Source organism: Camelus bactrianus, chromosome 25 (assembly GCF_048773025.1).
Source record: "Camelus bactrianus isolate YW-2024 breed Bactrian camel chromosome 25, ASM4877302v1, whole genome shotgun sequence".
Taxonomy (NCBI): domain Eukaryota; kingdom Metazoa; phylum Chordata; class Mammalia; order Artiodactyla; family Camelidae; genus Camelus; species Camelus bactrianus.
In genome coordinates this window covers 5,885,046-5,902,280 of record NC_133563.1, presented here as the reverse complement: position 1 = coordinate 5,902,280, position 17,235 = coordinate 5,885,046, and the positions used below count along the sequence as shown (strand labels likewise).

Below are 17,235 nucleotides of genomic sequence, written 5' to 3'. Positions count from 1 at the left end.
CATTTTTATTGAGTTATAGTCATTTTACCATGTGTCAAATTCCAGTGTATACCACAATTTTTCAGTTATACATGAACATACATATATTCACTGTCACATTTTTTTTTCGCTGTGAGCTACCACAAGATCTTGTATATATTTCCCTGTGCTATACAGTATAATTTTGTTTATCTATTCTGCATATGCCTGTCAGTATCTACAAATTTTGAACTCCCAGTCTGTCCCTTCCCACCCCCGCCCCTCTGGCAACCACAAGTGTGTATTCTATGTCTATGAGTCTGTTTCTGTTTTGTATTTATGTTCTTTTTAAATTAATTAATTTATTTTTAGATTCCACATATGAGTGATCTCATATGGCATTTTTCTTTTTCTTTCTGGCTTACTTTACTTAGAATGACATTCTCCAGGGACATCCATGTTGCTGCAAATGGCGTTATGTTGTTGTTTTATGGCTGAATAGTATTCCACTGTATAAATAGACCATATCTTTATCCAGTCATCTGTTGATGGGACATTTAGGCTGTTTCCATGTCTTGGCTATTGTAAATAGTGCTGCTAATAACGTTGGGGTGCAGGAGTCATTTTGAAGTAGGGTTCCTTCTGGATATATGCCCAGGAGTGGGATTCCTGGGTCATACGGTAAGTCTATTCCTAGTCTTTTGAGGAATCTCCATACTTTTTTCCACAGTGGCTGCACCAAACTACATTCCCACCAGCAGTGTAAGAGGGTTCCCTTTCCTCCACAGCCTCTCCAGCATTTGTCATTTGTGGACTTTTGAATGATGGCCATTCTGGCTGGTGTGAGGTGATACCTCATTGTAGTTTTGATTTGCATTTCTCTGATAATTAGTGATATTGAGCATTTTTTCATGTGCCTGTTGGCCATTTGTATTTCTTCCTTGGAGAATTGCTTGTTTAGGTCTTCTGCCCATTTCTAGATTGGGTTGTTTGTTTTTTTCTTATTATGTCTTATGAGCTGCTTATATATTCTGGAGATCAAGCCTTTGTCTGTTTCACTGTTTGCAAAAGTTTTCTCCCATTCCATAGGATGTCGTTTTGCTGTGTTATCTTGATCTGGGAGAGCACACAAGTGAAACCTGATGATGCTAGAAGCACGACTTCACACAAACTAGGATCTATGTATGTTATGGCCCACACTTGACTGTGCTGTCACACACCTGTCATCCATGCCAGCAGAGACAGTTGCCTAACAACCCAGTAAACAGTGGCCTTTTGGTTCCTAAACATGTCAAACAAATTGAGCCTTCAGCACAGATGGACTAACCCGAACAGTAAGCCTTCAGTTAACCAGTATCAGACATTTATGTTAACATTTTGATAAACTTTTATCAGATGCTTTTCTGCATCTGTTGAGATGATCATAGTGTTATCTCCCTTAAACTGTTACTGACTGCATTGCTTTTCTGATGTTGAAGCATTCCTTGGATAAACCCTACTTGGACTTACCATTATTTCTTTTAATAGGCTGCCATATTCAGTTTGACAATATTCTACTCAAAATTTCGGCATCTGTGATCACAAGTGAAACTGGACTATCGATTTGTTTTCCTGTGCTCTTCCTTGTCTGGTTTTGACATAGGATACATTTTCTGTTCCTTGAAGGAGCAGCAGAACCTGTTTGCAAAACGATCTAGGTTGGCACCATTTTTTTAATTGACTTTTTTATTGAGTTAACTGTAGATTCACATGCAGTTGTTAAGAAATAATACAGAGACATGTCTTGGAAACTTTTACCCAGTTTTCCCCAATGGTAACACTTTATAAAACTACAGTAAATATCACAACAAGGATACTGACATTGATACAAACCACCAGTCTTATTCAGAGTTCCTCACTTTTACCTGTACTCATTTGTATTTGTGTGTGTGTGTGTGTGTGTGTGTGTGTGTTTAGTTCTCTGCAAATTTCATCACATGTAGAGGTTTGTGGATACATACATACATAGTATAAATATATATGTGTGTGTGTAGATATATATACTTATTTAACATAACCAAGGTTTTATTATACATTGTTTTAAATCTGACTTTTTTGTCTATTATAAACAGTGTCCAAGTTATAAACACTCTTCAAATACATTTTAATGGCTGTAACATATTTAATGTATAATTAAAATATTTTATTTAACCTTTCTTCTACAATTGTACACTTATTTCTACTTTTTTAAAAACTATTGTAAGTTGGCTTCTATAAATGCATTTACCCAGCTATGATTATTTCCTTTGGAAAGATTTATAAAGATAAAACTCCTGAAGAAAACTTTCCTGGGCCAGAAATAATCAATGATGTATTCTCTCACATCACCCACATTTAGAGAAATGGCTGAGTACAGGCAGACCTCATTTTATCATGCCTCAAAGATACAGCATATTTTACAAATTGAAGGTTTGGGGCAACCCTGCATCACACAAGTCTATCAGCACCATTTTACCACCAACATTTGCTCACTTCCTGTCTCTGTGTTCTACTTTGGTAATTTGCAAAATATTTAAAACTTTTTCATCATTATTATATGTGTTTTGGTGATCTGTGATCTTTGACGTTACTATTCTAAGTGTTCTGGGGATGAACATCACCCATATAAGACAAGGAACTTAATAAGCGTCGTGTGTATTCTTACTGCTCCGCTGACCAGCCATTTCCTGTCTCTTTCCTTCTCCCTGAGATACAAGATTGGAATCAGGCCAATTAATAACCCCCCCTCAGCCTCTGAGTATTCAAGTGAAAGGAACTGTTGCCCTTCTCTGACTTGAAATCATAAGCTAGAAATGCTTATTAAGCTTAGTGAGGAAGGCATGTCAAAAGCTGAGGTAGGTCAAAAACTAGGCCTCTTGTGCCAATTGCCCAAGTTGTGAATGAATGCAAAGGAAAAGTTCTTAAAGGAAATTAAAGTGCTACTCAGATGAACACTAGAATGATAGGAAAGCAAAACAGCCTCATCACTGATACGGGGAAAGTTTAGCGGTCTGGATAGAAGATCAAACCAGACAATATTCGCTTAAGCCAAAAGTTAATCCAGAGCAAGGCACTGACTCCCTTCAATCCTATGACGGCTGAGGGAGGTGAGGAAGCTGTAGAAGAAAAGGCTGAAGCTGGCAGAGGCTGGTTCATAAGGTTTAAGGAAAGAAGCCGTCTCCATGACATAAAATACAAGGTGAAGCAGCAAGCGCTGATGGAGAAGCTGCAGCAAGTCATCCAGAAGATCCGGCTCAGGTCATTCATGAAGGTGGCTGTGCTGAACATCAGTGTAGATGAAACAGCCTTTCCTTGGAAGAAGAAGTCATCTAGGACTTGCGTAGCTAGACAAAAGAAGTCCGTGCCTGGCTTCAAGGCTTCAAAGGATAGGCTACCTCTCTCGTTAGGGGCTAATGTAGTTGGTGACTTGAGGTTGGATGAAGTTTAAATGACCACTTATGCCAAGTCTACACTGTGCTCTAAAAATGGAACAATAAGGCCTGGATTACAGCACATCTGTTTATAACATGGTTTACTGAGTATCCTAAGTCCACTGTTGACACCAACTGCTCAGAAAAAAAGACTCCTTCCAAAATATTACTGCTCATTAACCATGAACCTGGCTACCAAAAAACTCTGGTGAAGATGCACAGTGAGAGTAATGCTGTGTTCACGCCTGCCAACACAACATCCATTCTGCAGCCCTGGATCAAGGAGGCATTTCAAATTTCAATTCTTAACTATTTAAGAAATACATTCTGTAAGGCTCTGCCTGCCATTGATAGTGATTCCTCTGATGAATTTGGGCAAAGTAAATTGAAAACTTTCCGGAAAGGATTCACCATTCCAGATGTCATTAAGAACATTTGTGACTCACAGGAAGAGGTCAAAATACCAACATTCACAGGAGTTTGGAAGAAGCTGATTCCAACCCTTTGAAGGGATGACTTTGAGTCAAAGAAAGAACCCCGCTATGAAAAAGCAGGCTCAAACATGTATGTTCTGGGCCACCCTCTGGGCTGGAGCTTATCAGATGAGCCCAAGTAGTGTGCCAAGCCCCCGTCCCAACCCCCCCCCCACCTTTAAGGGAGACAGGAAACCAGGAATGAGAGTAACAGTAACATGTGACATAGAGTGTGGATTTGCTGCTGTGTTAAAAGCGCCTACCTCTTCTGTCTCACATAATCCTAAGAATCCAGTTTAGGATATTCCATTTAACAGATGAGAAAACTGAGCACAGAGAGGTTAAGAAACTTGCCCAAGATTACACAGTCAGTGGACTCTAACCCAGACAAGTCCTACCACCAGTGCCCAGGCTCTGAGCCACTCCACCACACTGCCTGCTCATTTAGATTCTGCCGTGTTCCCCACAGCACTGACCCTGGGCTCCAGCGCTGTAGAAAGGCACCCAAGGGAAGGCACCAGCTAAAGGCCCCTCTCTGGAAACAGAGGTCAAGGCCAGAAACCCAACGAGGAGCCTGAGACCTCAGTGACTTATGCCTCGAAAAGCCCTCCATATTACATCAACAAGTCACGCTGTCTTCTATCTAGAATGAAAGTGAGTTCTGTCACATCGACTGCTCTTGATGCTAATTGGCTTGTACCAGAAAAACATGGAAAAACACTAGACATTAGATCACGAATATTCAGAGCAATGTTAACTGATTACCATCAGCTAGTGGAAGTGACTTACCCTTGTGTAATGCGAATACATTCCTTGCTCCAGCAATAAAATAGTTAAGTATTTGGCAGGAACTTAATAATCACTTATTGATTAGGTTAATCTTAACATTGCTCCAATCATACCCTGAAGCATATTAAAAATAAATAAATATTCAAGACAGGTCTTCCAGTTCACTTAATCATTTTAGTTTGGGAATCTGAGGTCCCACGGGGATTAAGATTGTTAATTACATGTCTGCAAAACCTCACTTTTGCCGTCAATGTGGTATATTTATTCCTATTATCTTTATGTTTAACAATAAATCATATAAAAATACATACTTAACTCTTACTCCTTTAGGGGGAAGAACCTGAAAAAAAAAATAACTTCCCTTTAATAAATGAGTATCTTGTTCCATATGTCATTCTTACCATGAGACCAAAGTCTTGTAATTGCACATACTCCTCAAACATCAGTACTGTTTGTATTTAATATACCTGTGTAACTCTAAGAAAGTAAACATCAAAATGCTGTGTAAAGGGCACATTTACTGCATCTTTGTGACATTTTTCACAAAAGAGATTCAACAGCAGAGGAAAGAAATGTGAAAACATGTCTTTAATAACATTTTTCTATAGCTTGGGGTCCAAAACCATGAACTGGCTCGCACACCACTGATTGGTATACCAGTTGGCCTCACTCTGCTGATTCAAATGGGAAACCTCCAATGAACTTAAGGCTTCTCCCCTTCTCCCAGTTCTACCAATTCTTTGAGATATCTGAGAAAAACAGATGCACACAGTCTATTTCAACAGTGTCCTTTTCCATTCGGAGGCAGTCATCCCTCCAGCCTTCTTGCTAAAACTAGTGCTGCCCTAGAAACACACATGTCAAACACAATGGAGATTTTTAATAGTGGGACCCACAGCTCAAATTGCTAAAAGGAGAAATCCCATGCACTTCTACCCTTAAAAAATAAAAATACTTCCTACCGCTGCCCACAGCTCCCCAACAATCCCTCACCTCCCATGCCCCTCATTCTAGATGCCCAGGGGCCCTCAAGCATGCCGTGCCGCGGGAACGCTCTCCTTCCGACGGGCTAGAATCTCAACCCAGCCGAAGGACATGGGAGGAAGCAGGAATGCACAGTGATGTGAGGTGCTGGACTTCAGTGTCTTGTTTATTCCTCATGCCAACCCTACAATGTTGGAGAAACTGAGGTCTAGAGAGTCAAAACTTGCAAACTAGCCCCAGGTCCACCCCCAGGCTGGTGGATTCATTTGACCCCAGACCACACTGCCTTCAGTGGCCAGAGCAACGCCAAGCTTCAGCAGGACAGACTGACCCCGACTGCCCAGGCCATGAGCACCTGCACTTAAATACATGCACCTGTCCTTGAATATGGGGCATCAACAGGTGTTTACCGCAGAGATCAAAGGTGTGGAAACAAGGGCCCTGTCCTCAGCAGTGCCAAACTCTAGAATGTCAGAGGGCAAAGAGGTCTTAGGAACATCATATATGACCCTCTCACTTCACATTCAAGAAAACAAAGCCAAAGAAAGAAAAAGGAAAAAAAAAAAACACTTAGTATTTTCTTTGCCTCAAGTACCATTCCTATGCTCCCTCATTTAATCCTCGAACGGTCATGTTATAAAGGCACCATATTCTAAGGGTGCAATTTGTATACACACGTTAAGTGTTTTTTCAAGTTACTCAAAGTTTTAGTATCTTGTCTAAGTCCTTACATGGAGTAAGTGGCAGAGGACCAGCATCTGAACTCAGACTTGTCCACTCCCCTGGCCCACGCCCTTCGTCTCTACTCTGGTCCCCAGGGTCACATAGCTTCTTAATGTCAGGAGCCCCAGGACTAAAACAAAATAGCATGTAATAAAGTATGTAATTAAACCAGTGGTTCCCGAATGTGGCTAATTCATTAGCATCATCTGAGATGCTTCATAAAAACACAGATCACTCTGCCCCTTTCTGGCTTCTGATTGTGTAGGAGGCCCTGAAATCTGTATTTTTAAATACTTCCAGTGATTCTGATACCCTTAGTATTCACAGGAAGAGAGAAACAACGGCTAGATCCACTGAATTTAAAGGGAATATTTAAAAGGAGAAACACTGAAGAGGTGGCTATGTCCGGGGAGCGTTCAGAACAGTGAGACCAGTGGGCGAGGGCAGAGAGACATGATGGAGAGTGACAGGGGGGCGTGGGTGGGGGATATTATGCAATATTATGGGGCATCAGATCAATCCGACAAAGGTATTTAGACTCCACACTATGATAACAAGGAAACACAAAGTGGTACAGGCTAAATCAAACAGCAGGTGAGCACCTGGGCCAGGAAAGACAACAAGGCTGTCGACATGGACCACAAGCTGGCAAGGCCCCAATATAGAAAAATCTGAAAGGGAATGCTGCCTGGATGGCCAGAATGTGAGCTCCAAGAAGACAGAGGGGCTGCCGGGTTTGCTCACGCCTTTATCCTGAGCACTTTGTCCATGCTAAATAAAGATCGTGAAATGAACAACATGCGGGTGCACTTAGAGGCCAACTGGTCCAAGAAGTCAACAAAGACAAATGGGCCAAGGCCTTCTTCAAGATTCAAATCCAAAAGTCTAGAATTAGGATGATGGCACCAGCAGAGGTGACTGACAAAGAGTGGCTTGTTTTCAGCAAAAGCTCTTCTTCATGACTTGCTTTTTTCTCTACAACTTTACTTTGGCTTCTGGTGCATGAAAGAATTAGGTGATTTTTGAAATACAGGAATGTACCATCAACAGTGGCATGAATAGCAGGTCTTCTGTCTTGGGAAGAAAATGATGGGCAAGATCTTTTAGTTTGATTTTTGGCAAATGGAGGAGAGACAATCTCATGAGAATCTAAACTCAGATGACATTCCTCACATGATCTAAGATCACCGCCAGTTGACATGCCTACAGCACAGTGGCTTAACCGGACTCCCTATAAACCTTAATGACAGAGCTGGCCAGGCTCTGTGTGGCTGGGTCAGCCTGGGGCTTTGCCAACCTGGAAGACTCCAGGCCCCCTGAAGCCTGGCAGTCAGGTCTGGAAACTTGAGAACTAGTTCTGCCCAGGGGGAAAAAAAAACTAGATAATCTTTTGAAATCCTTCCCAAACTAATGATTATTCAAGGTGCCATGTGTATAATTGTATTACACAGTCCTTCAAACGACAAGCACCCTCAAAGCTATATGTTCCAGATCCCAGAAGTAGGAGTCAGACGGTGTACTCAAATTCCTTCTGGACACCCATCTTCTGCAAGCTTAATCTTAATAAGATCTTTCCTTCTTAAATGACAGCTACCTACTCTAATATCCAACTAACAGCAACTAACAGAGAAAGAGCCCTCGTTTCTGTAAGATGCCCTAGCAAACGTAATTTAACTTCATTACTAGAACAGCCAAAATACATATATATTTTGAAGAACTGCAAGAGGTTATATGGTTCCCATTTTATCTTTCCCTCGAATGCAAACTTTCCAATGCCTGCCTTTCATAATACACTGAGAGGTAATGCGTGGGTCCAAATGATTTGACAGTTCCTTTTGATTTACGTGCATCTAGGCAAGTGTATAAAATTCCACTAGTTCAAAAAGCTTCCTTTCCTTAAACATATTTCCAGTTCAAATTACGTGTTTATAGCAGTCTGCAATGTATTACTTCTAAAGATAAACAGTCATGTAAAAAATTGATAGAAAAACAGCAGCATATCACTACTGCCACACTCGGTCAGTCTCTCCCTTCGCAGGGCTGGTGGGAAGCCTGAACGCATCGCCATGACCAGGCTCTCCCTGCTGTCTCCAGCGTCCATAAAGGAAGGGCCACCAGTCCCTTTTTACAGACAGCTCTAAGCCTTAGTTGCTGAGAACCTCTTTTTCCCCCTTGAGCCTAGTATAAAATTTAAGAACTCACTAACTGTGGACATTTTTCCTTTTTCCTTTTTCCCTTTTAAAAAAGAGAGGCTTTAAGCTCAGATGCTCACTACTTCTAATTCCCAGGAAACAGTTGCAGTTTTCAAATTAAAATGTGGAGTACTGGAAATAATGGACTATAATGGCTAAATGTTGAAAAAGTAAGTCTTTCAACTTTGCCAACATTTATGCTGCTATATATGAAACAGAGGCTGAAATGTAATTTAAATGGACTATTATTGGCCATCCCGGGCTTTGAAACAGCTTCTATTGAGGAAAACTGACTCAGTGCCTAACAAAGACTCTGCTACAGTCTCAAGTTGACTTTTTAAAAATAGCTAATCACTCTTTTGAATGATATTCCAATTACTGAAAACCGTATCTACCACAGTGAAACAGCTCACTCCAATTCTGATTGGAAATAAGAGATATTACAACCCCAAAGACACAGAGCTGGGAAGAAAGATGTCAGTAGGGACGACAGGTATAGTTCAGCCAAAAAGCTTCCTTAAGTACTGTCAGATTTAAGAAAAAAAACCCAAGGAGACAGTTTTTCTCTAGAATCTGCAAACAGTAACACTTCCTAGCAAATCCCTGAACGGGACTCAGCAAAAAGGGACCTCCTTAGCCCTGTACATATTTTTTGGCAGGTTTCTCCTGTAAATCTTTAGATAGAATTCTCCCTTTGCCCTGTTTTGCAACAAGATGAGCAATAATGTTTTTCAGAAACAAACAGAGAATCTCTCCCTTTTATGTCCAAAGAGCCAAAGTTCATAACTGGCTGGAAGATTACCAGTCCCAACAGACAGAATGACCGTTTGCCAAAGAGAAATGCCGATAAGGCTCAGAGTTCTATTTTACAGCCAGAGCACCCAAATTTTCATCTACTCTGTTCAGTCTGCAATCCTACATGCTCTCCTATCTCGCGTAAACGTTTGGGGACCTGCTAGCCCACACAGGGGCTTCGATGCCGATGAAAAATGCCCATCTGCTGCTCAGTGCCGAAGAGGTTTCCCAATCCCAAATCGCATCAACTCAAAAAAGGGGGGCGGGGGGGAGAAGAGAGAAATAGCACACCAAAGGCGAAAGGGAAAAAACTCACAAAGCCACTTCCAAAGATGACATTATTTGTCTTCGAAGAGATAGTTCAGTTTATTAGAAATGGACAAATTATATTAGGTGGCATAGGGAGGATGTAAGAGGCACTAGAAGGAACAGAAACAGCTGCACTCTCTGACCGAGGCCCCAGACCGCACTGAGGCTGCAGATGGAATTGGGGTGCTGGGGCTTCCAGCTCCGGGCGCCCCGGGTAGGGGCCGCCACGGACAAGTGGAAGCGCAGGAGGCAGTTCCCTTTAGAGGGCGCTCATTGGGCGTCATAGGGAAACAAGCTCCAACTCCCGAAACGCGCGACTCAAAGGACGAGAAACCAAGTTCCCACCGCCGAGGCCACGGAGGGAGGCTGGGTGTCCGCAGCCGGCCGAGCCGGAGAAGAGACTCCTCCGGGCCTCGATGCACCCCCGCTAAGGCCCGCGAGGGCGAGCGTGGCGGGCTGGAAGCCTCTGTCTCCGAGCAGCCTGGCGACCCGAGGCCGAGCACAGTGTCACAGGCACCCCGCCTCACCCTGCTACTGCTGCTGCACTCGAGTGCAGTCCACGCTGAAATGTCCTCCTGCCCCTAAGGGCTCGCAAGCCGCCCCCGGCCCCAGGAGGACGGGTCGCCGCAAGACCTGGATCCCAGCGGCCCACACCCTGGCATTTGGGGGCGCGTACCGCGCAACCGCCGCGGGACCAAGGACTGAGCCTCCGCGGGTAGCGTTTCCACGTAGTGCCTGCTCCCTCGCCCCAGCCACCGGGACCATCAAACAAAAGAACTTCTGCTAACTTTCCTCTCCCAACACTCGCGGGTTTCTTAAAGGTGGACCCCATCTCCCCAGACTATGCATTCAATAGAGTAGGAAAGCTGGCGCAGGGGGATGGTGTGCGGAGGAAGGACCCCAAAGTTTCCAGGTCGTGCCTGGGTCTGGGGGAGGGCGCGGAGGGGACCAGTTCCCTCGCAGCCCTATCCGGACTTCCTCTCCCCAGCCACCGTTTGCCATTGGTCCTTCCCGGCCACGCAGCAAGACCCTCCGAGGGTGAAGAAGTTGGGAATGACTTCAGGGGCCTCTGCGGTTCGACAAAACTGAGATACTCCCGCTCTCATCCCGGGAGACCGCGGGGCAACTCTGGCGAGCGGCTCTTTTCTGAGGGAAGGTAAGGGGAGAGGGGTGGAGGAGCGAGCTCATTTGTCCCAGCAGGTCCTCGGAAGCCGAGCGCCACGTCTGGGGGTGGGGGGCATCCCCAAGGTGGCGCTCCCCGATTTCCCCCGGGCTCTGCAGACTCAGCTCGGCCTCGACACCGTAAACGGCGCGCGCGTCCCCCGCCTGACCCACTCACCGACTCCGCCGACACGCAGGCCACCAAGCCCAAGGTGAGCAGGATCCAAGCGCGCCGCATATTCCCCGGGGACCGGCTGTTCCCAGCCGCCGCTAGCAGTGAAGGAGAAACGAAGCCTCTTGCCCAGCACCCCGCGCAGCCCGCGCAAAAAGATCCGGAGCAGAGCAGCCGCAGCGACCGCGGCTCGGGCTTGGGGGCTTGGGCTCGGCGCTCGGGCGCGCTCGCTTCCTCCACCTGCGTCTGCTCCCGCCGCCCACCGCTGCGCCCCGGTACGCGGCGCCTTCTCACTTGTTGGTTCTTACACTCCCGACGCCGAGTTCTTGCTCCGGGGAGGCAGCTCTCTGGAGCAGTTCGTGCTCTGCTGTTGTTTTACTCCTCCGCGGACTCGTTCCCCGTGTCGCGGCTCAGTTTCTGATTTCTGAGGAATAAATTAGATGGCTTGAATGTAGCTGCAGCTGAAGTTTGGGGGCAGAGCGGTGGGGGCGCGCGATCCGCGCGGCTGGAGCTCCCGGAGTATCTGGAGAGGAGCGCGTCGGAGCGGGGCTAGTGGCTCCGCGGCTGCGCCCCTCCTCCTCCAGCGCCGCCGCCTCCCTCCCAGGGTCCTCCTCCTCCTCCTCCCCCTCCCCCTCTTCTCCTCCTGCTCCCTCCCCCCTCCCTCCTGAGCCTGCTCCTTCGGGCTCCTCCGCGCGTCTCGGGGAGAGGAGGCGGCAGTGTGACTCCCAGCTAAACCCAGTAGAAATTCCTACAGGATTACGCCCCGATTGGCAGCTGCGGGGACCAGTGGCCGCCGGCGGCTCCGCGCGGTGGCTGCTCTGGGTCTGCTGGTCCGCAGTCTGTGCTCCGCTCCGGTGCTCCTTCGTTTTCTGGCTCCCTTTTCCCCTCCTCTTTCTCCCCTTTCCCTTTCTCCTCCTCCGTGCTCTTTTCTTCTGTATTTTCTCTTCCCTTCAGTTTAACTTTTCTGGAAAAAGATTGGTGAGATAACGAGAGACATATTTAGCTTTTCTGCCTGAGAGAATTAGACCAGTAGCCAGAAACTGCTTTGAGAGTTGGAAAACACACGCGAAGTTTCCAGATGCTTTTGGGCAGTGTGAAATGTTCGTAAATCGCTAGTTCATGAAAATTATATTTTAAAAGAGAAGACAATAAATATAATTAACGTATGTTGAGTATTTCCCACCCTCCCTACCCCTCCCCCTTAAAAAAAAAAAGACGTGGAGAAAGATTCCCATAAACCCAAAATGCAACACTTTCAAAGCTCATAATTTCATTAAGGGCTTAAATACCATTTCTGCCTCACACACAGTTTAAGCCCCTAAGGCATTTTATAGGCTCTATTTCAGCACACGGTGTTAACGTTTGGAAGCTACAAATAGGGCAATTTGGTGAGAAATTGGATAGAGACCCTGAATAACAAGAGATTTAAGAGAACTTCAAAGAAAAGAGGGATAAAGTAATTTCTAGTTTGAAGAAAATAATGAGCCTGTATTTCCTGAATGGAAGTAATTGATCTGAAATATTTTGTTGTGAAATCCTTTTTTTCAATTCCGTGTCTAGAGTATGCTACAGGACATGGCAAATGCATACTCCCTTCCGGTTTCTAGCACTATTTTTCTCTCTGACTTACAGACTAAATGAGTTATGGAGCCAGTCTGCTCCTAGAATGCCCACTCCAGGAGACCAGAGACATTTTCTGTCTCGTTCACTGCTATATTATCATTCCTGGTACATAAAAGTACACATAAATATTTCTCGGATAAATTTTTATCTAAAACTCAACCTATGCTGCAGAAGAGTTGTGAGCTTTTATGAAACATAGATGTAGATATAGATACTAAACTATGAAAATTTTTGAACTTAGTATTAGACTACAATATAGCCATACACTAGGTGAAAATTACAGTCTCTTAATAACCTTTCACTGCAAGAAATCTCAGAGAAAAAGATTTAGACAACTGGAGAGAACTTTAGGGAACACAAAGCCTGAGACATCCAGCTCTTTGGTTTTCAGTCCCAACTACCAAGCTCCCAACAGGCAAATCTAAGGTGTTGGCAGCCAAAAGGTAATATGGAAAGCTGAAAGAGTGGGCAAAAAAGAAAGAAAAGAAGAAAAAGATCAGGAGGCTGGAAGTTGTAACAGCGGATGCTTCTGACTCCAGAGAAACTGAGCTGGCACCTGGGGGTCAATGTGGGTCGGGCTTGGTTTTGGGGAGAATGAACTGACAGTATTTTAAAGATGGATTCTTTGTGGGTTGAATATGGCTGAACATGGCCATTCCTACTTCTGCAAGGCTGCCAGTCCAAGGGCCACTGTCATCCTATAACCTGGATGAAGTTATCCTTAGCAGACCCCTGGTGCAGAAGAGGGTCCAACCACACACTCTAAGTTCCCAGCTTTTAAGGACTGAGACTTGAACCTGGGTCTATGGGTTCCCCAACCTGTGAGTTCAGAAGGATCTATTTGTGGGTTGGAGAATTTCTTGAGATGGGGAGACTTCTGAAAGGAGTACCCAAAGGACAGAGAGCAATACAAGAGAAATGCACCGAGCCATAAAAAGTCACTCTACCCAGAAAAGAAACCTAGTCTGCTCTCCAGGCTTTGGACAAGGCCACACCCCTTTTTTCCCCAACAATTGAGAACCTATCAGATAAATTAGAATTCCAATGAAAGAGGAAAATGCACTTCTCCGATGGCTCTCACGGTTGCTGCTGTTTACTGGGACATCCAACTGACAAGCATGGCGGTTGCTCTTTGATTCAGCTTGGGAAGGCAGTGATAAAAATGAATTAACAGATGCATCTGTTGAAGGAATCTCCCAGTGCACCTGAAGACATACCCTAAAACTCTTGCCGTTTATGGGACTCTCTGTGACTTGGTATTATTTTTTATAAATGGTCATGTAGCATTGAGAGTATATGTAACAAGGCGATCGTACTATTTTGAGAGTCACACAATAGCAGGCATATGATAACAAATAAATATTCAAGATCTTGAGCTCGAATGTATGAACAGGTGTGGCCAAAAGGATAATCTGATGGTGAAAATCACAAATAGTGAAAGCACTTACACCAGAGCCGACTACAAAAAAGTTACCCACGTCAAGTGCGAGTAGGGGATGTCCCCCAGGGCTGGAAACGTGTCTAAACTTGGAAATGACCAAGACCTGGGTCTTAGTCTGTTTGGGCTGCTATAAGAAAAATATAGACTGGGTGGCTTATAAACAACAAAAATTTATTTCTCACGGTTCTGGAGGCTGAGAAGTCCAAAATCAAGGCACCAGCAGATTCAGGGTCTGGTGAGAGCAGGCTTCCTGGTTCACAGAAGGCTGTCTTTTCACCATGTCCTTGTGTGGCAGAAGGAGTGAGAAGGTTCTCTGGTGCCTCTTGTAAGGGGGTTAGTCCTATCCAGGAGGGCTGTGCTCTCATGACATAAGCACCTTCCAGAAGACCCTGTCACCAAACACTGTCACCTTGGAGACTAGGATTTCAGCATAGGCATTTTGAGGGGGACACAAATACTTAATCTATAGCTGCCTATTTGTGTGTTCTGCTAATTACATTTTTTTAACTGATGAGGACCAGAATTTGGTAGAATTTTGTGGAATGTATCTCATACACTAAGTGTAGCTTGTGAGTAGAGCCAAAAGCTTCTCTGCGATATATGTTTTCAGGTCCTTCATTTGAGGACGGTGCTTTGAGGGTCATAGCAAACAGCAGAACCAATTGCTTTCCAAACAGCTTCCCTAATTGCTGGGGAAAAAAAAAAAACAACACCCTACCTCGAGAATTTTGGAAGACAATATAACAAATGCACAGACTGTAGATCCAGAAATGTAAAAATTAGGAGATAATGAGAACCAGACAAAATGAAATAATAGACATGAAAGCTACTAGAGACATACTTTTTAACCTAAGCTGACACATTGGACTCTGTCACTACGGTATCTAATGATATCATATTATAACTGTGGACAAGCAGGTGCTATGTTCCAGGGTGAGCTGTCAGAGCAGGAACCTGCAGAGGGAGAAAGATGCCACTTGGTTGTTCTTGGTTGCTTTTCCACTCACCATCCCCTGGAATGTTCCCAGGGGTCTAGGCTAAACATCCATTTAGTAGGATCAGCCCTGACTAATCTCACTTGTAAGATGATAGAACCTGAGAATAAAAGGCGATCCTGCCAGGCAGCTATTAAATACCCGTGCTAATAATGGCGAGTGAGCGGAGACCATGGTGAAAAACTACAGGCAATCCAAAAAAATCTGTTCTTAGCCTCAGTCTTTCCACTGTTCTCTCTGTTCCCCTCCGTCAGCCCTGTGCCAGGGAAGTTGGCTGATTTGAGTTTCATAATTTGCCTTAGTAGTAATGTTGAACAAAATTATCACATTTTGGGCAGCAGGACACAGGCAGGAAAGTCAAAGTTGTATAATACATAAATTATCCTCTGAATAAAATAGGAGGCAAAACACTCTTTTGGTTGTCCATACAGAGTGGTATGGTTTTTGAAGGACTGGCAAAACTGGACACTGATTCATTTGATAAACATACATCCATCACCTGCCACATACCAGGTACTCATGGGGTAGGCACATGAATTTTCCTAAAATGTGTTAGAGTTAATGCATTCCAAACTAAGAGGTGTCCTGAAGTCACAAGTCTGTGACTAAGGTCCATGTCAGATTCCACCCTAAAATCAGATATGAAAACTTAGAAGAAAACATTATTTATAGAGTACATCATTCTTGGGCATCAAACATATTCCTAAGAGTCATACTTGGATATGTGACTCTAGGAAGGCGCCATAAAGGCATCTTCAAATTATTTGCATTGCATTTGTATATGTCCAGCTGGACAGGAATATCTAATCTTGGCTGATTTTATGTAAGGTGGTACTACTCTTGTTACTACTTTCTGTAGACTTTTTTTTTTTTTTCCGGTTCCTTTCCTGGCCCCTTTGGAGACCCAAATCAACTTGATTCCTTTAGGATCTATGAGATACTCTGGTATTCTTAAGGTAAATTCCTCATCTTTTCCTTGCTAGTTCAAGAGGCTTGCTGTTCCTAGTAAACAAATGATCCCAGACAAAGACAGAGCTGAAAACGAGGCAGGGTTTTGACTACCTTGCCATTCAGTGCTTGACAGGCTTACATGAGTAAAGAATAGGCTTAGGACGTAGATAAAGCTCAGTGGTAGGGCATATGCTTAGCAAGCTACGAGGTCCTGGGTTCAATCCCCAGCACCTCCTCTAAAAATAAATAAAAAAGTCTAATTCCCCCCCCCCTCAAAAAGAACAGTTTTAATGAAGATAAACTACTATAATTTAGTTTTTCAGAAAAATAATTGAAAAAAGATATTTAAATTATTGAATTCTCTTGGGAAAACTATTTTCCACTCTCAGTACAGTTAGAGATCTTTAAAATTCTAAAACCAGAATAGAATGCATAGATGTTTCTCTAAATAGAATAGCATTAAGACTGGGACTACCTGCAGGTTAATGCTAAGAAATTGCTTCATTGAACGTTTTTCGAAAAGATCTAAAAGGCACAAACATCCAGGTGTGAAATGTTACTAAATTCTTGAGGTAGTGAAATGTGAGGCAGGTAGTATGGTCATGCTGGGGTGAGTTGTTAAGTAACCCAATACATTAAGGAGACAGAATGCAGCCTCTTACACTTGCTATTAGGGGAGGCTATACAGTGTCGCTCAGGCTTTGGCAACAGACAGACTGGGGTTTGAATCCCAGTTCCACCACTTACTATGTTTTAAGAGGCCTTGACACCTTAGCAGGCCACTGAATCTAAGCCTCAGTTTCCTTGTCTGTAAATTGGAAACACTAGGGCTATAGTGTGGAATCTTTGAGCTAATACATCAAAGTAGTTATCAGGTTACTTTATACATAGTGAATTTCCAATAAATGCCAGTTGTCATTATTAAAATTTCCTCTGCTTGGAATAACTTATCTGTTCTCCCATTTTTCTGGCTATTTCCTACTTGCCCCTTCAGGGTCAGTTTAGAAGTGTCCTCACTGGCAAATATTTGAATGCCTACTGTGTGTCGCACACCTCCTCCAGGTAGCCTTTCCTGATCCTCCTCAACTGAATAAGAAGCCATTAAGACAATTAATTCTCACCTATGAATTATAACCTGGGATAGAATATTTGAGTATTAGTAAAATTTGCTCATGGAAACATGTTCTGTTGCAGTTAAAAGTACAAACAAAACACTGAAT

The 17,235-nt window shown here is 44.0% G+C and overlaps 1 protein-coding gene across 1 annotated transcript in view; it reads right to left on the bottom strand.

Annotated features, from left to right (window-relative positions):
* SDC2 (syndecan 2) overlaps positions 1 to 11,599 on the bottom strand; it is a 102,763-nt gene extending 91,164 nt beyond the window's left edge. Inside the window, exon 1 of the mRNA XM_010968017.3 lies at positions 11,012 to 11,599. Coding sequence (XP_010966319.3) covers positions 11,012 to 11,071 — 60 coding nt within the window. The 5' untranslated portion in view covers positions 11,072 to 11,599. The remainder of the gene's footprint in view (positions 1 to 11,011) is intronic.
* Between the last annotated feature and the right edge of the window lie 5,636 nt (positions 11,600 to 17,235).